The 19,112-nt window shown below is 38.8% G+C and overlaps 2 protein-coding genes across 11 annotated transcripts in view; both read left to right on the forward strand.

Annotated features, from left to right (window-relative positions):
• The first annotated feature begins 2,346 nt into the window (after positions 1 to 2,346).
• The window catches only part of CPNE1 (copine 1), a 35,136-nt gene continuing 18,370 nt past the window's right edge, over positions 2,347 to 19,112 (forward strand). The window contains exons 1-2 of one of the 8 annotated variants that reach the window (XM_047852377.1): positions 2,394 to 2,550; positions 8,233 to 8,317. Coding sequence is in view for 2 of the 8 variants with exons in the window: in XM_047852374.1 (XP_047708330.1) it covers positions 2,352 to 2,432 (81 nt within the window). In the remaining 6 variants the exon portion in view is untranslated. Of the gene's footprint in view, positions 2,551 to 8,232; positions 8,318 to 11,211; positions 11,346 to 12,912; positions 13,020 to 19,112 lie in introns of those variants that run through there. The other 7 variants (XM_047852378.1, XM_047852374.1, XM_047852379.1 and 4 more) reach the window with 7 other exon arrangements.
• On the forward strand, positions 2,412 to 17,515 carry RBM12 (RNA binding motif protein 12). Of its 3 annotated transcripts, none has more exons than XM_047852371.1 (3): positions 2,412 to 2,432; positions 8,265 to 8,317; positions 11,203 to 17,515. In XM_047852371.1, exon 3 carries the CDS (start codon positions 11,225 to 11,227, stop codon positions 14,054 to 14,056), a length of 2,832 nt encoding a protein of 943 aa, XP_047708327.1. In that variant the 5' UTR covers positions 2,412 to 2,432; positions 8,265 to 8,317; positions 11,203 to 11,224; the 3' UTR covers positions 14,057 to 17,515. The 3 variants fall into 3 exon arrangements, with proteins under 3 accessions (XP_047708327.1, XP_047708326.1, XP_047708325.1); XM_047852369.1 differs by lacking the exon at positions 2,412 to 2,432 and adding an exon at positions 2,494 to 2,550 and having other exon boundaries at positions 8,233 to 8,317; XM_047852370.1 differs by lacking the exon at positions 8,265 to 8,317 and having other exon boundaries at positions 2,423 to 2,550.

Here is a 19,112-nt window from a genome sequence, read left to right on the forward strand (position 1 = left end):
AGCTATTATTGATTGTGATGGGTGCTATAGAAGAAATATAATGGTAAGAGGAAATAACAGGGAGAAACTACTATGCTAGGTATGCTAGGAAACCTTTTTTAAGGAGTGTTACTTAAGCAAAAACCTGATTTCCAGCCATGAAAGAACTAGAGATGAATGAGAAATTAGAAGCAACTGGAAGAGCAAAGGGCCTGAGGTATGAAAAAGCATGATGTGTTTGAGAAACCTGTAGAGGGCAAATGCAGTTTCCATCTGTGGGTCTGACACTGTAGGTGGATAGTTACCAGCACTAAAAAATCAAAAGAAAAAATAGATTACATTGGCATATTTTAAGTATTTTTTTTTTTACTTTTTAAAAAAAGTTTATTTATTTTTAAGTAATCTCTACACCCATGTGGGGCTAGGAATACAACCCGGAGATCTATAGTCTCATGCTCATGACTGAGCCAGCCTGGTAACCCTTAAGTATTTTATTTATATTATATTTTTGAATGTGTATACCTGGTTCCAAATGTATTATGTGAGTTATAGTCAAAAAAGTTTGAAAGCTACTAGCTAGAAGTATGGTAAATACAGGTAGACAGGAGGAGGAAAATTTTAAATAAATTTTTCACTATGAATAATTTCTTTAAAGTTTATTTATTTTGAGAGAGAGCACTCAAATGAAGGAGAGGCAGAGAGAGAGAGAGAGAGAGAGAGAGAGAGAGAGAATCCCAAGCAGGCTTCACACTGTCAGCACAAAGCCTGACACATGGCTCAATCTCACAAACTCTGAGATCTTGACCCAGGCCAAAATGAAGAGTCTGGTGCTTACATGATTGAGCTACCCAGGAGACACTATTTTGAATAGTTTTAGATTTAGAGAAAGTTTGCAAAGATAGTACAGTTAGATGTCCATTACCCAATATCCTCTAATTTTAACATCTAGTATAAAACTTGGCATATTTGTCAAAACTAAGGGATTATTAACATCTGTACATTAGTATTAACTAAACTTCAGATTTTATTCAGATTTCACCAACTTTCCCACTAATGCCCTATTTCTATTCCAGAAACCAATCCTGGATACCATATTGCATTTAGTAGGTTTCATTTTTAATGCACTATATTATAGCTACAAAGAGGATATATAATGAAGAATAGGTTTGGTTTAAAAGTGAGACAGGGTTTTCTAATTTGTGTTTTTGGCATACTGAGCTAGCACCAGGCAAGTTTGCCACGCAAATCTTCCCAAAAGCTTGTTGGAGCTGTGGAAATATAGTCCCTGATTTTTTTACTCAGTTGACTTCTCACTTGCTGATTTAGAAGATTAGTTCAATTTTGGTAATAGTCATCATGTTGAAAACTAGCCTCTGTACTCCAGAGCTGTAATATAACAGGAAGACAGAGTTTGGGGATAAAGAGGAAAGGCAGTTTTATTACTTCCAGGCAAAGGAGGCTGCAGCAGACTTAATGCCTTCAAAACTGCAGACCCGCTCTGGATAAAAGGCTAAGGAGTTTTATAGGAAAATACAGGATCTGGGTGGTTTGGATAGGAACCTGGTAGCACTTGAGCCGTATTGGTTAGGTCTTCATCGTGGTCTCATGACTAGCGCTGGCAATGGCCATCTGAGTCTCATTACTAGACATACATTGAGGTAAGCGAGAGGTCAACATTGATGCGGAGTTCCTGGAACAAATGATTCTACCAAAACAAAAACAAAAAACAAAAAACAAAAAAACAAAACAAAACAAAAAGAGGGTAGGCAGAAGCTTTAAGAATGAAGAAGAGAGGTAAAATATTGTTCAAAGTCAAGCCTTGCTGAAGCATGAATGTATCCATCTTAATTTCTATCCATCTTAACATTTCTATAATGGTTTCAATCACGATAATTGAGTATAGGCAGGGGGAGTGCACAGCATGAGAATAATTTTTTCTATAATATAGTAATACTAAATACTAAATACAATACTTAATACTAAGATGCAGTCCGTTAATGAACACTAGTGGGTAAGGCTCCCTGGATTTACATTTTTAACTGGGAAAAAAAAAATTAGGTTTTGGTTCTTTTGTTAGGGCATCGCCAACAGAACCGGGCACTACTTTGTGGTCCATTTCATCCTCGACACACTGCGCGAAGAAGGCATTATTTCTTCTCTTAATAAGAAGTGAAGCAATTTGCACAACGTTCCGCGGTGAACGGACCACCCAGGTACTCTTCCCCATCTCACCGAGCAGCGCCTTTCTCCTAAGGCGGGGCTAGCGCGCAAACGTCGTACGTACGGACTCAAAGCTCCTCTCGCCACAAATACCCGCAACTTCCGGGAGATTGCTCAAGAACCTCCCGGCGCTTGCGCCGCGCCGCCCCGTGATGTCACCACTCCGTCCCGCCCCTGCTGGAACGCGGAGCTGCCGAGCGGGCTGTCGGCCATTTTGTGAAGCGGCGAAAGAGGTGGTGGCTGCTGTGGGCTCCGGGAAGCCGTTCGGGCTGGGGCTGTCGGCCGCGGGGCGGAGGCACTCGCGCGGGGGGTAACTCGGGTCTGGGTTCGGGTGCCGCGCAGCTCTCCCCGGTAAGACTCCCGCAGCCCGGAACGGGCGGGGCTGTGCGGGGCTCGAGCCGCCCCTTGGTGGCCCGGGGCGGGGCCTTCGGAGGCCTCCGAGCCTGCCGCAGCGAGCGCCCCACACAAAAGGGTCGCGGCATGGCTGCGGGGGCTTGGGGCGCCGTGTGCGCCTTTGAAGCCTGAGAGGATGCAGGAAGGACGCAAGAGAGGATAAGCCTACATACCGAAGTGGGGACGAGGCCATAGTGAGGACGCCCCCGTGGTCTGAGGGAGGAGGCCACAGCTGGGTGGCCCAGCGGCCTGAGAACTAACGGGGATTGCAGTGAAAACACACCTACATCCCGAATGAGCCAGATTTTCTGCGCCTCCCAAAAGAGACAGAGATTGTAACTCCATCTCTGTGTCCCGAACTGAGGAGATAAACGTAGTGAGGACACTCCCTTCTTCCGAAGTGGAAAGGAGGCCCCGGTGGCCTAACAGGAAAAGGGGACTACAGTCAGGACACATCTATGGGAGGAAGCTGTAGTCGTTACACTCCTCTGAGTCTAGGAAGGAAGTCAAAACTGGTCGCCTTCGTGGCCTGAAGGTGGAGGGGGTTGCAGGGAAATGCTTCCCAGGCTCAGCGCTGGGCGGGGCTTTCCCTCGAGGGTGTCGGCGATTTGAGAAGCCGGCCTCTGTAGCGAGAAAAGTGGGGGTGAGTACGCCTCCCAGGCCTCTGAGAATTGTAGTGAGGTACCAGATCTTTGGTCCCCAAGTAGGGAAGGGTCTGCAGTGAGGACCACCTTTACATATCCCTTGGGAGAGAGCCTCCCGCTCTGAAAGAGGAGGAGGTGCAATAGAATGTGGAGGTTGGGTGCTTTTGATGAGTGAGTTGAGTTTGTCTAGCGGAAGCTGGAGGTGCTAGTTGGCAGCCACGTGAAATAGATGGGAGGGGCTTTGAGGATCTATAGGTTAGTGTTGGGGTTGGTTACCAGTGCAGGAGGCTTAGCTGCCAGATTGCAAATGCATGGACTTTATGTGTGCCTGTAATGTGTGCTTTATAGTGAAAAATCTAAGCGGCTACGGTGAAGGTTACTTTGGTTATTCAGCACAAAACATGCTGGGAGTTTTGTATACTGTGTTGCAGGTTCCGTAGGAGAGGTTTCTGGACCCTAGAACCGTCCTAAAACCCTGGATTTCCAGAGGTGACCTAATGTAAATTGTGGTAGTTGTTCGGAACCATTCTGTATTATTGAAGAATAGTGTGATTCCGCTCAATATAACCCGAGAGAAAAAGTAATTGCAACTGAAGGACTGTTGAAGGAGAGACTTATGACTGGAGTATTTCTCTTACAGCTTCTTGATTGAATGGTTTAAAATGGTGTGATTTTTGTAAAATGCAGTGTTAGTAACATGTATTGCCTTGGACTTTGTAATCTAGTTTGTATTGTTAATGTATTTCAGAGCGTTTGCAGTTGAAAAGTGTCCTACAAGTCTGCACATACAGGCTTATTGTTTCGTGTTTGTTTGTTTAATTACAGAAATATACAAGACTGGGTTGTACTTGTTTTTGAAATTTGGTGGTTTTGAACGAAAGGAGGATTTCTGGACTTTGTGGGAAGTAATTGTGTTCAGGCATCTTCCAAGATTATAAAAAGTTGAAAGAACTGTTACAGGTGGTTATAATAATTTTATCGTAATTTTTTAAGAAAATGAAATGTTTGCCCTGTTTGTATAAAGGTTGAGGGATGTGCTCAGTATTATTACTGGAATTTTTTTTTAACGTAACAGGGAATGCATTTATATTATCTTTATATGCTCAATTAAGTATTTTATGGATTGTAATGCATCATTTGTATTTTTCTTATGATATCTGTTAGGTGAAAAATGTGAAGGTTGAGAAACCATTGTGGTGATTACTTGGGACATACTGTTATGTGCTAATATCAGTATACTTCTGGCTTCTTTCACTTTCCTGTGACATGCCAAATGTTTCAGTGGTTGCATATTGCGAGTTTGGGGGTTATTGGTACAATTTTTAGATGTGAAACTTGATTTTGTCAGCCAGTGTGTTCCTGGAATTCGGTGACCATGTTCATACTGTTTTCATTCCATTTTGTAGAGAGCCACTTCATCTTTCAGCTTGAATGAATGTTTTCCTCCGTAGATGTTGTAGAAAGAACTTCTAAGAGTCAGTAATGGTTGCACAAAAGATGCTTTTTAGATATCTATCCCTAAAATCTAGAGACTGTCGTCCATGTCTGTATCTTCTGCCCCGGCCACAAGTGCTTAATAAATGTTCATGATATAAATGAATGTTAAATATTTTAGGTCAGCTAAACAGAAAAATAACTTCACCTAAATGATAGTTTAACACACTTTACTACCACCGCTCATATACCTTCTGGTTTGCAAAGAGTTTATTTTATTAAATTTCAAGCCACCTTTCAAGTCTTCAGACCGAGAGGAAGGGTTTACATGGTTGGCTAGGTTAGAAGTAATATTGTTGCTTTTAAGTTTAAATCAAGTAAGATGATGGACATATTTATTGGCATGGGGGGGGGGATTGAAAAATAATATAGTCGTTTTGGCAGGAGGAATATGTCTCTTATTTAGAAATGTCTTTTGGTTTGCTGCTTTTGATAACTGACTGCAGGCTAATGGGAAAGTTGAGTAACAAGCTATCTAAAGGATTTATGTCCCTCAGTGTCAGAAGAATTGTTTCATTAAGAATGATTCCAGAATCTGAAGTGTGATCCATTTGGGGTTGGGAACACAATCAAGTGGATGAAGCTGTTGGTTTTTTTTTTTTTTTTTTTTTTCTGTAATGCCTACCATACTGTGATTATTCGGCTTATGGCATTGTACCCATTATGATTGGTTCTCTGTTGCTCATGTCTGAGGTGACATTTGAGGGGTGCTGCTTTTTGTATTTTTTGAATCTAAAGAACTTTGGCTCTTCTGTATCTGATTACTGAACAAAGTTAAAATTCACTTTTTGATGTTTATCACCAGATGAAGAGTGGAAATGGTTAAGTTCTGGTTTGTACCTTGACTTCCTGATAAAGAGGATTGTTGTCATTTTATTCTGAAATCTCAAATGGTTGAAATGGCTAGTAAATAAGAAAATATGTCGTGTCATAATATGCTAAATGTTCATAGCAAGTATTTGTAATTTGTTCATGTTTCTGGTATTTGTAAAGCTGAAGTAAAGCCACTATGTTAGGATTAATTCCTAACATAAAGCAGAAAAATATGCTAGAGCAATCTTCTTGTTTTAGATCTTCTGATACAAGTGAATTTAATGGCACTTTGGGCCCATTTTCTCCTTCCTATCTTTATGCTTTATGAATAGGTTAAAAAAATATGTGCTTTAGATGTTTTGTTTCATAGAATTGTTTTCAGTCTTACCCTTCTAAAATTCACGAAAGCTTAAGCTGGTTGGAGTGGATTTTTCATGTTGGGATCCTTCATTCCATTGCTAGCTGATAATTTAGAACCCAGGGATGAGTAGGTTCTTGGAAAACAGTGGTGCCTCTTAAATTGTTGTGCTCTTTACAAAGTGTGGTGTTGAAAACAAAAGCACTCAGTTCTCAGTTTTGATTTACTTTGTCCATTTGAAGGAAGAGGTGGAACACCAAGAGTTGTGAGCTTCTAGCTTCTAGCCTGAACTTTTCTTCATACTTTTCCTTGGTATGGATTGATATGGATATGGGCCTTCCCCTTTGCTCAAATAGAAAAGATTAACAAATTTATGCCTAGAATGATTTTGTATTTTATTTTATTATTTATTTTTAAATGTTTATTTATTTTGAGAGAGAGAGCTCAAGCAAGGGAGGGGCAGAGAGAGGGGGGTACAGAGGATCCAAACGGGGCTCAAACCCACAAGCCTTGAACCCACAAGCCATGAGATCGTGACCTGAGCTGGAGTTGGATGCTTAATCAGCTGAGCCACCCAGGCGCCCCCCTGATTTTGGAATTTAAATTTAACAATGTAAAATTTGAACGAGGCATCTGCCAAATTCACCTGGGCCTTTCAACTTTTTCTTGTGGAATGAGACATTTCCTTGTTATAGTAATTTCTGGCAACCCTTTAGAAATTTTTTGAATGTAGGCCTGGTGTGTTCCTTTGGGCTTAACTGGCTGACTCTGATCTTGTTCCTCTCCAGATGGACATATGGAACCTTGTTGGGTCTGGAAGGGAAGAAGCTGGGGAACCTGTTTCCCTTATTATCTTCAGGGCACATGTCCTGGCCCCATACCAGACATTTGGAATTGGAATCTCCAGTAGGAGATCATCTGTTAATCACAAATGCTTAACTAGAAAATTACTCTGGTTCTGTTGGTCATAGAGACCAACTAGTACATTTAGAAAATAATATTGCAGAAATTCTTGCTCTTCTCATTGAGCACAGTCTTTACCTAAAGCAGGCTTTTTTCTATTTCATGCTTCCCTTTGTGACCTGTTAGATAAACTTTTAGCTGTGGCTTTTAAATAAAGAGTTTTAAAACTCTTTAAACATAATTAGAACTGATTTGTACAACATATAAAAGAATGGTACAGTGCTCTGGGCTTTTGAAAGCATTGTTAATGACATTTGCATAGCTTTTGTGGCAAAAAAAAAATCTCATTCTTAAGTAATTTGAGTAATTGTTTACAAGATGTTTAGCTCATCCTTTAGAAAAAGTTTAGAGTAACACTAAAAGTTTTTAAAGTTTTACTTTTTGGTGATGAATATTAAGCACTGGTGGTATCTTGAAAGATAGTTAAAAATGTGCATCATTCTAAGTAGTGTTCTATTGGTAATCTTAATACTTAACAGTGACATTTTTTTTCTCTGTTTCTCTAAATTAAAAAATGGTCTTTTGAAAGTAATTGTCTGATCATTTGGTTTTCTGTGTTGCTTGTGAATTGTTTATAACTTCATGGTTTGGGAGAAATTCCAGTAAGACATGAGTGACTCGTTTTTACTTTGGGAGGTATTCTTAATATGCCAGACATTTTTAGTTTAGTTTTTTGTTTGTTTTTTGTTTTTATGAGTTTCTTGGAACAGTTTTGGTGTTAGAAGGAAAAAGTACTTTTCCTTAAGATTTTGAACCCCACTGGTTTTAAATAGGAATTAGTCCTTAGAGCCTGAACTTTCTCTTCATTTATATTTCTTGGTTCTTGATGCTATTTTGGTGCAAAGGAAAATATTTTGAAAGTAATTCCAAGAATTTCTATAAGTACACTTGAATTGATGACTGTCATTTGTCTTGGAACTGTTATTGTGCAAACTTGTGCTTCTTCATCAAACATTTGGTGGGACCTAAGGAAATAGGTCATAGTTGGACTTGTGTTGATGGAATTTTCTGGACTGGTTTAATCATCAAGTAATAAAAGTAATTATCAACTGTGAAGCTGAGCTTTATGATTGTTTTCGTTTTTAATTGATTCATTCTTGGACTAATTTATGGCACATTCTTAATGTATGTAAATATATTATGTTTTGAGAGATACTCAAATTTGAAAGCAATACCAAGTAAATAGCATGTGTGGGATTTTGGTACATGTGTTTCTTTCTTTCTTCTTCTTTTTTTTTTTATATGCATTCTAATGAAGTACTCTGGTGGTTTCAGACTCGCCTTCATAATGTACAGTTCAGTGTGGCCTGTGCGTGTTGTTTTGTGTTTCCTGCATTGATTTTTGCCTCCATTTATTCTCTATTGCAGTCTAAAAGTTGGTTTTAATTGGTTGCCCACAGGATTGACTTGGCCTCTACTTCTTGTTAAGAAAATACATCTCTTGTTTTATCAGGTAAGAGATTTTGAATAGAGGGTTTGTTTTTATACAAATTAAAATGAGATAGCTTATTTAGTAACATGAAAATATGTGTAGCAGCTGAATTGTGGGGGATTTTCTTTTGCTTTTTTTTAACAGTCTTATCTGAGGGATGGGGGTGGGGTGGACTGGGTGCTTTGAACAGTTGTTGCTTTCTTTGGGGGTCAGTCTTATTTAGATGCATTTCTCCTGCTGAATTCCTGATTATTAGGCAGTAAGTAGCTGTTTTTTTTCCTCATTGTAGCATTCTAGACTAATTACAAATATAGGTGCTTGTTATTGGTATGGTTTTTTAATATTCCTTTGAGGTATAGGTATAGATAATGGGTCATATGTTTTAGAATACATATTTTGACTTTAGATGGAACTTTAGTGATTGGAATCTAACCCTCTTGTTAAATAACAAAGGTAGGCTCAAGGTAGTTGAAGTGACTTACCTGTCAAACAGGCGCTTAGTAGCAGAATAGCAGATCTTAACTTCATATTTTTTTGGAACCTGAAAACTGTTTTTCACTTTAGATGGCTTTATGAATAAGTCTTATGCTCTACTTTGGTTTAATCCTCAGCCCTTTTTCTAGCTGGTAATCTGGGCAGATTTTCAGTGTCGTGTTTTCGTATGTACTTTGCGCAGACTTTCACTACATCCCTTCTCTTAGTAGCAGATGGTTTTTGAAGAGTTGCTGTGTGTGTCACTTTAGCCCTGTGTTTAATTTTTCTGTTCTTGGGACCATATCAAATTCCCATTTTACTGTCCCAGTGTAAACTAACATCTCTATCTCTCAAGTCTTTTTGGGTGCCTAGACTACTTATCCATGATGTTTCCCCCATATAGTGATTAAATGATAAGGCATTTTTTAAAGTTGAACGGGAATACTGTCTTAATTTTGCATATAGCTAATATGCTAGAGATAGTAAGGAAAGAGAATTTAATGACTTGGAGTTGTCTTGATGAGCTTTCATATAGATTGCTAAGTAGTAAATAAGAGAAAAGAGTTTGTTGGTGTGATTAATTTTTTTAGTATTAATTTTTCTTGCTGACTCTTGCAAACCAAAGACGAAAGGCTTCCCTCCTCACCCAGATTTCTAGTGTTTTATAATGGTCTCATAAGAGCATTTTCTGTTTGCCAATCCATCTTTCTGGATTAAATTTGAAAGTAGCTTTTATTTTTGTGTATGTGTGTGAGAAAACTGTCAAAGCCAAACAGTATATTTCTGTTTTGTGTACAGCAGTCATAATGGTTGAGATATAATTACAGATTTTATTTCATCAAATTGATATTCACATATTTGACATGAAAAACTATTTTCATGAGGTTTACAGGATTCTTAGAGCTTGCAGCAGGAAACTTTGGTCTTTTAGTGTTCCTGTTTGAAAGGTGTTAAAACCAAACTCAAGTCATTTATAATTTTCCTGAGGTCCCAGAGCTAGTTATATATGTATATGTTTTTTAAAGTTTATTTATTTTGAGAGAGAGTCGGGGAGGACCAGAGAGAGAGAATCCTAAACAGGCTCCATGTTGTCAGCGCGAAGCCTGATCATGGAGCTCAAATTTACAAACTGTGAGATCATGACCTGAGTAAAAGTCAGACCCTTAACCAATCGACAGAGCCACCCAGGTGCCTCTAATAGGTTTATATTTAAAAGTTGATATTTAAGATGGATTGGAAAATACCCCAAGTTATTGACCACATAAATTTCAAATTAATATTTTTTCTAGGCCCAAGAATTTGTTTTGTATCAGTTTACAAAGGGCTGCCCTTGTATTTATACTTGAAAGCCATAAGAACTGAAATAGTGAAATTTTACTTAAATCTGGGAGAAACTTTTCTTTTCGACTAGTTAAACATGAGACATCTAAGGAGATCAGTGAGTTCCCAGAAATTCCACAGGAATTACATTGGGTAGGAGACTATAACAATCACTGAATAAAGTTTATATACCCTAGTTCTTTTTAAAACAAAAAAATACCTTTTTTTTTATTATCAGCCTTCTGTGAGAAAAATGAATGTGTGTGTGTGTGTATTGGTAGGTTTGGGAATGAGTCATTGGATCTGAGTTTTAATTAAAATAGCTTTGGTGAATGGCATTGTAACCAGGTTCTATTTTTTGGAGTGACAACTATGGATAACTAAGATTTTGGCTATTTAATTCAGTAGTTCTTTGGATTCTTCGTATGTATTAATCTTGTTTGTAGTAACTAATTCCATATGTAGTTTTCTTTAATAAATAGAGCTGTAATGCAGATTGAAGAGTTTTAGGATGAAATATGGAATCAGTTCTCATTTGAGACTTGAATCTACTTTAGTGTTAATTATTTGTAATTCATTAGTATTCCAGTTTCCTGGTTCTCTTTTGCATTTTGAGATTGAGTCATATAAAATGACACTGATAATTCTACAAAGTTGTCAAGTTTATAAAGGAAAATGCTAAGTCACTTTTAAATATTAACTTTGATACATCCTTTGCATGCTTTCCCCCTGCAGACTGTTAAACTTTGTGTCCTGATCTGACTTACACATTTCTTTTAAATCTTACTGAATAATTAGTGGTCTGAGTGATATAATTGGTGATTTTACTTTCATTATGGTGGTTTTTTTTCCTGAAACTTTTGAGTCATAGGACTGAACTTCTAACTGTTTACAGAATTAATGCCTTTTGGAAGTTGAAATTGTCTAGGTTTTACATTGTAAACGGCACATAATATTCAGTTTTTAGAATATTCAAATTAAAAAAAAAAAACAAACCCTACGTTGCTTGAGATAGTTTGAGGGCCTAATAAGGTAGCTGGTCATTCTTGTAGCTAAAAACTTGGTGTGATGAACAGGAGTCTGACCTGGCCGTTGCCTTTTCTCATCTGCAGGTGTGTGTGGTTTCAGCGCAGCATGGCTGTGGTCATCCGTTTGCAAGGTCTCCCAATTGTGGCGGGGACCATGGACATTCGCCACTTCTTCTCTGGATTGACCATCCCTGATGGGGGCGTGCATATTGTAGGGGGTGAACTGGGTGAGGCTTTCATCGTTTTTGCCACTGATGAAGATGCAAGGCTTGGTATGATGCGCACAGGTGGTACAATTAAAGGGTCAAAAGTAACACTTTTGTTGAGTAGTAAAACGGAAATGCAGAATATGATTGAACTGAGTCGTAGGCGTTTTGAAACTGCCAACTTAGATATACCACCAGCAAATGCTAGTAGATCAGGACCACCACCTAGCTCAGGAATGGGTGGCAGGGTAAACTTGCCTACAACAGTACCTAACTTTAATAATCCTTCACCCAGTGTAGTTACTGCCGCTACATCGGTTCATGAAAGCAACAAAAACATACAGACATTTTCCACAGCCAGCATAGGAACAGCTCCTCCAAATATGGGGGCTTCTTTTGGGAGCCCAACGTTTAGCTCAACCATTCCAAGCACAGCGTCTCCAATGAACACAGTCCCACCACCACCAATTCCTCCAATCCCAGCGATGCCATCTTTGCCACCAATGCCGTCCATTCCCCCAATACCAGTTCCTCCTCCGGTACCTACATTGCCTCCTGTGCCTCCTGTGCCCCCAATCCCCCCAGTCCCTTCTGTGCCACCCATGACCCCACTGCCACCCATGTCAGGCATGCCACCCTTGAACCCGCCACCTGTGGCCCCTCTACCTGCTGGAATGAATGGCTCTGGAGCACCTATGAATCTGAACAATAACCTGAACCCCGTGTTTCTGGGTCCATTGAATCCTGTTAACCCTATCCAGATGAACTCTCAAAGCAGTGTGAAACCACTTCCCATCAACCCCGATGATCTGTATGTCAGTGTACATGGTATGCCCTTTTCTGCAATGGAAAATGATGTCAGAGATTTTTTCCATGGGCTCCGTGTTGATGCAGTGCATTTGTTGAAAGATCATGTAGGTCGAAATAATGGGAACGGATTGGTTAAATTTCTCTCCCCTCAAGATACATTTGAAGCTTTGAAAAGAAACAGAATGCTGATGATTCAACGCTATGTGGAAGTTAGTCCTGCCACAGAGAGACAGTGGGTAGCTGCTGGAGGCCATATCACTTTTAAGCAAAGTATAGGACCTTCTGGACAAACCCATCCCCCACCTCAGACACTTCCCAGGTCAAAATCGCCCAGTGGGCAGAAAAGGTCGAGGTCAAGATCACCACATGAGGCTGGTTTTTGTGTTTACTTGAAAGGGCTACCATTTGAAGCAGAAAACAAACATGTCATTGATTTTTTTAAAAAGTTGGATATTGTGGAAGATAGTATTTATATCGCTTATGGACCCAATGGGAAAGCAACTGGTGAAGGCTTCGTAGAATTCAGAAATGAGGCTGACTATAAGGCTGCTCTGTGTCGTCATAAACAATACATGGGCAATCGCTTTATTCAAGTTCATCCAATTACTAAGAAAGGCATGCTAGAAAAGATAGATATGATTCGTAAAAGACTGCAGAACTTCAGCTATGACCAGAGGGAAATGATGTTAAATCCGGAGGGGGATGTCAGCTCTGCCAAAGTCTGTGCTCACATAACAAATATTCCATTCAGCATTACCAAGATGGATGTTCTTCAGTTCCTAGAAGGAATCCCAGTGGATGAAAATGCTGTACATGTTCTTGTTGATAACAATGGGCAAGGTCTAGGACAGGCATTGGTTCAGTTTAAAAATGAAGATGATGCACGTAAGTCTGAACGCTTACACCGTAAAAAACTTAACGGGAGAGAAGCTTTTGTTCATGTAGTTACTCTAGAAGATATGAGAGAAATTGAGAAAAATCCCCCTGCCCAAGGAAAAAAAGGGTTAAAGATACCTGTGCCAGGTAATCCTGCAGTTCCAGGAGTGCCCAGTGTGGGAATGCCCAATGCGGGAATGCCCAATGCGGGAATGCCCAGTACAGGAATGCCCGGTACAGGAATGCCCGGTGCGGGAATGCCTGGTACAGGAATGCCCGGTGCTGGAATGCCTGGTGCCGGAATGCCCGGTGCCGGAATGCCTGGTGCGGGAATGCCCGGTGGAGGAATGCCTGGTGCAGGAGGTGAAGAACATGCCTTCCTGACTGTAGGATCTAAGGAGGCCAACAGTGGGCCTCCATTTAACTTTCCTGGTAATTTTGGCGGGTCGAATGCCTTTGGGCCACCACTCCCTCCTCCAGGATTAGGAGGGGCCTTTGGTGATGCTAGGCCTGGTATGCCTTCAGTTGGAAATAGTGGTTTGCCTGGTCTAGGACTGGATGTTCCAGGTTTTGGAGGTGGACCAAATAATTTAAGTGGGCCAGGATTTGCAGGAGGCCCTCAGAATTTTGGAAATGGCCCTGGTAGTTTAGGTGGCCCCCCAGGTTTTGGAAGTGGCCCTCCTGGTCTTGGAAGTGCACCTGGGCATTTGAGTGGGCCGCCAGCCTTTGGGCCTGGCCCTGGGCCTGGGCCTGGCCCAATTCACATTGGTGGACCCCCTGGCTTTGGATCTAGTTCTGGAAAACCAGGACCAACAGTAATTAAAGTGCAGAATATGCCCTTTACTGTGTCTATTGATGAGATTTTAGATTTCTTTTATGGCTATCAAGTGATCCCAGGCTCAGTGTGTTTAAAATACAATGAAAAAGGTATGCCCACAGGCGAAGCCATGGTGGCCTTTGAATCTCGGGATGAAGCCACAGCTGCTGTCATTGACTTAAATGACAGACCTATAGGCTCAAGGAAAGTAAAACTTGTCTTAGGGTAGCTGTTCACATCAATTCTTTATAGGGTAGATCTTCATAGTGCTGTGATTAATGCATCCAGATTGTTTTCCTAGTATTTCCAGGTTAGAACCTGTGGATTGTTTCAATTGCATATAGATTGGTTTCTATAACATAGAGCATTGGTTGACTGTTTACAGAAGATTCACTACCAGTATAAATATTGCTGTATGTTACAGTAAAGCTATCTGGAGAGAACACAAAAATGATTTTGGCATACCATTAGAGAAACCATTTGTAAAACACAAATGACCATATAAAGCTTATCAAGGAGTCTCTAGATTGGTTTTGTTTTATATCATATGAGATGAAGAAAATAGAAATGTCAATAGAGCTCATTAAGGGTGCTCTTGCCAGCTGCTGAAAAATAGAAGTTGGCTACTCTTGGAATTTGGTTTAAAGCTGGACAGATTTGCTTTGTTATAGGGTCAAAGCTTTGTCTAAAGTCCTCATTTTCTTTTAAAATTGAATAAAATCTCTGTATACAGATTCACTGTATGTACCTTTATTGCTTCTTGAGGGTTCTTGCTGTATAGACAGTCCTGCTTCTGAAGTTGCTGCTTTTTTGTTTGCCTAATTGACTCATTTGTAAATGAGCAGAACTGTTCTTGTTGTTGTTGTTTTAATATAAAACTCCACACTTGGTTTGTGCTATAACCTTGAACTTTGATTTCTAATGTCACACTTAAAACTGTGTGAAATAAGTACTTTTGCCACAAAAATAAAATATGGAGTCCTCTACCTACCAGAGCCTTTTTGGTTTGACCGCCACGTTTTAGTTTAGTCAGTTTAAAAATTGTTCATGTTGTTTGGATGGCATCAAAAACCCGAAACCACTTGTAATAATCCATTGCTTAAGATGCTGGATTTGAAGTCCTCTCCATGATGGACTGATATTCTGGCAATTTTGTTCTGTCCCAAATTTGTGTGAAATTTTGGCCTGTAACTAAACAAAGAGGGTCCATTTATAAGAAAGAGCATTATTATATCTAGTTTTGTTTTTTTTTTAACTGAAGTTGAAATTGTTAGCTTTGTTAGCAATAGTGTTATAGAATAAAAGATCCATAAGCGGTTCCATAGATGTGCATTTAATCCTGTTACTTTGGGGGCTTTTTGGTCTAGTTGTTTGATCAGGAGCCTATTTATAAAAATTCTTCATAAGGAGTACAAGTGCAGCTGCCAGAGGGGAGAGAATGGAGACTCTTTGCCCTTTTCATACTCTTTTCTTTGGCATTCAGGACACTAAGGCAGGAGGACCACATGGGTTCTGGTTGGTAAGTGTCCTTGTCATGAAAACATTTGCCTTACAACATCCTGCTCACTGATACAAAAGGCTCTACTTATGGTTACTTTCCTTCTTAGTTAAAATGTTCTAAAGATGTGTCACATTATATTATAAACATATGGAATGGGAGATTGGTGAGATATCATGAAAAACAAATTTTGTCTTGGGCCTCTGTCTTGGTTTGAAACATTCCCAACATTTCCTGCAAATCAATGTACTTACAAAGGGGTCAGCCTTTTAAAAGAAGTATTTCCTGTTTAAAAAAAAAATAGTGCCTTTTTGGTGTTGCAAGTCAGTGGAACACTGAAATACAGAGTCTCGTATAATTTAGAGTTAAGAGTGGTAACAGTTTCATTTGTGTGATAAGATTTGGAGAGACTTTTCATCACTACAATCTTAGAGGATTGACAGTACAGGATTTTTTGTTTAGGGAGAGGATTATTTAGACTTTCAAAGAAGACATGGCTGTGTTGTGGGTCTTTTGACAATTCATGAATGCATATTCGCTTTGACAGATCACTAGATATTGCCTCCTCAACTAAAAAAGCAATATGATGTTTATATATGCTGTTCAATTTAAGTTTTCTATTAAGTAATCATTTCTCATTCCAAAGACCAAGTGCAGAAAACTTCAGCGCTGCTTGGGAGTCTTATTTCAACTGCAGTTTATTTTCCCCATTGGAGAGCTGACTATTTTCATTTTAGAAAAATGGGTTGTTTGAAGATGAAAGCCTTTTATCTTTTTTCCACAGTTTATTTTGGTTATATGTTCGTACAATCTTATTAAATATTTCATATACTTTATTGCAACTACTTTGTTATTTCTACATCTTAGATAAATGCTGAAAAGGAAAACTTGATTTCATTGTTCATCAAATTAAATAAATTAAGAAAATAGTGGTTTGTGTAGAAATTGGAGAGAACTGTGTTTCATATTTGGTTGAGTCACAACAGTGCTTCTCGTTGTGAAATGTAATTAAATGCTTTGCCCTCTGGAACTTGATTTTTGTGTATCTGAGACTTATTAATATAGTGCTAACTGCTAAGCATACTGTTCATCTTGTTCTGGGCATTGGAGTTTGAGTTTTAAAAAATTCTTGAAAATATGCTCTGTGAAATTATTCATACCTCTCTTCCTGCAAATTTTCTCATAACTAGGTTTGGGGTAAAAATGAATTTCTTTCTCATTTGCTTTGTATGGTATGAAGGATTTGTAAAGCTTTGCTTAAAGTTGTGTGCATTTGTAAACACTATCATGATATTTTCAATTTTCTGTGTAAATTTTGTCTGTTTTTGGTGACATGAACGGAAGAGAATCTTTTCCTTTAGGATTAATTCCCTCCTCACCCCCTTGCTGGGGTGTTTTGGTTTTTTTAGTTTAAAGGATTAGAGAAATCTACAAAATGTATTTTATAAATAAGCAATTTTGTAAACTTTTTCTGAACTCGGGTGAAACGTTTAGTTCACAAGCAAAATTTGGAGGTGTATTCTGTGTTTAATACTGTAGTTTGGATGTATAATTATTAGTGGGTTTTTTTTTTTTTTTTTTTTAACGCAACACTGTTCAGTGAAATGTAGTTCCTAGCTTTGTGCTCCAAGTTGTCAAAGCATCAACCGTGAAAATTGCATTAGGAAACTTTTTATTCACAATTTCAGAGAGTAATGTTCAGTGTAATTAGGTCAGTCTTAACACACTGGATGAAAATCTAGGGCCGTGTATGTACGTAAGCAAACATACCTTGGATAAAATAAGGATCCATGAAAGCCTTAATCAAACTCAAAGTCCTTTTTATTGGATTCTGTCATTGTGTACAGGCGTGGGTCAAGTGTTTAAAAATAAATCCACTCATCAATTTCAAGAACATTTAAAAATGAGTAAAGAAACTGTAAAGTTGCTGCTAGTTAAATCTTCTGTAAGAATTCCTGGCAGTGATCACTTTTAAAACTTTCCCACTCTTGCAAAATTACCACATTTAAGTAGTTTTACCGGCAGTTCTACAGTAGTCCAAGCTTTAGAAACCAAACACAATAAAACGATTCATTGCCAGTATGGCCACAACATTGCCAGCAAATACTGCCTTGGCATCATTCAGCAGAGGTTTTTGTTTATAAAGATGAAGTCTTGAATACTGTTCAATAAACTTGTCACAAAATAAAAGAGGCTGATGCTTTTAATGCTTTACACAAGAGTACTCTATTGAGCTATACCATCAGGGTTTTTTATTTGTTTTGTTTTGTTTTTAACTCCTACAAATACTTTGTGCCTTTGGAAAGATGGATTTGGTGATCTTGGAGGTAACCATTGTTGCTTATCCTTGTCTGCTAATGCTGAAGTGTGGAAAGAAGATACCTGGAACGGCAGGGAGGAAACTTGATTCTAGGTCAAATCTGTGGTATCCACCTTTTCAGACTTTTATCTTGTGTGCTTTGCTAGCAAGCCACTTCGTTATGTGGACTCAGAAAGTATGAGAAACCAGATCTTCTTTTTACAGAGGGAGTCTTAAAGGGAGCTGTGAATTGTCTTTTTAAAAAACTGATTAAGAAATGGAAAAAGAAATCTTCAGAATGCATTGTCAGTTGCACATACTTCTAAAGCTTTTTCTTTTTTGTTTACTTATTCTTGTATTAGTATGTGAGGTGTTTTGAGGTGTGGGAGAGGAATCAAAAATACTGCTGCTTTCTGACATTGATGCTCTGGTTTTGTCCCTTCCACATTTGTTCAACTGCTAAAAAAAATTAGCAAATGAAAAGTTTCCATAAACTCCAGAGGCCTTAAAAAAATCTGAATTGGAGTTGCAGATAAACTAGTGGGCTATTCCTTTTAACCAAGGCTCTTGAATAATAGAACTTTTACCTTTATCACGAAAGTTTTTAGTCTGTTTTGAGTTTCAATACTGAAGTTGTTTTAGAGGGGTTTAGACTTAAACATACTTAATTCCGGGTGGTTGCTGAACTGTTCTAAAATTATGAAGGTTTGACTAAGCATTTGAAAAATCACAGGGTGAAATCAGCTGCCTACAGATACCCAGAATGGCCCTTACCATCTTAAAGGGATAGACCGTATGCTAATAATACATTTCGTTTTCTTGTTCAGGAGAGAGCCCTCACTTTGACTCATTGTTGTCTGCTTTCCAGTGTTTTACAGCAAGAAGTGGTTTAGCAGTTTGTGCATCACCACCGTTCTCCTTACCCCCCAAAAGTAGAGCTTTTATGGGATATGAGAATCCAAATCTAAGAATACGCTTTTTAATTAAAAAATTGCTTGGTGTCAGTTTTGTCTTTTTAGTATAAAATCTGATAGATTGCATTGACTTATCTAAAATGTTCTGGAAAGAGTATACTCTGGTGGTGGCACAATTCTTTGATGCTATAGTGACTTTTCTGGAAAAACCCTTCTGTTTGTACCTGTTCATGTAAATGTTAATTCTTTACTGTGCTTCCTGGATTTATTCTTGTTGCCTTGAGCTACTTTATGCCAGATGATCTCAGAAGCTTCTTAGAATATGGCTCCTTTTCTGGATCAACGTAACTAACAATGAGCAACTAAGGTGGCACTGCTTTTCTACATATTGCTCTACTACTGAAGAGTACAGAAGGGGCAAAAAAATAAAGCCACTTGATGAAAGCATTCTAGCCCCAGGGGCTGAAATCTGGTGGCAGGAAATAGTGCTGAGGCAAATCTCATTAGCTGTTATCTTTGAATTCTTTTAAGAGGCCCAGGAACCTTTCCCTAGTGAAAATGTTGATAGTTAAAT

Source organism: Prionailurus viverrinus, chromosome A3, assembly GCF_022837055.1.
Source record: "Prionailurus viverrinus isolate Anna chromosome A3, UM_Priviv_1.0, whole genome shotgun sequence".
Taxonomy (NCBI): domain Eukaryota; kingdom Metazoa; phylum Chordata; class Mammalia; order Carnivora; family Felidae; genus Prionailurus; species Prionailurus viverrinus.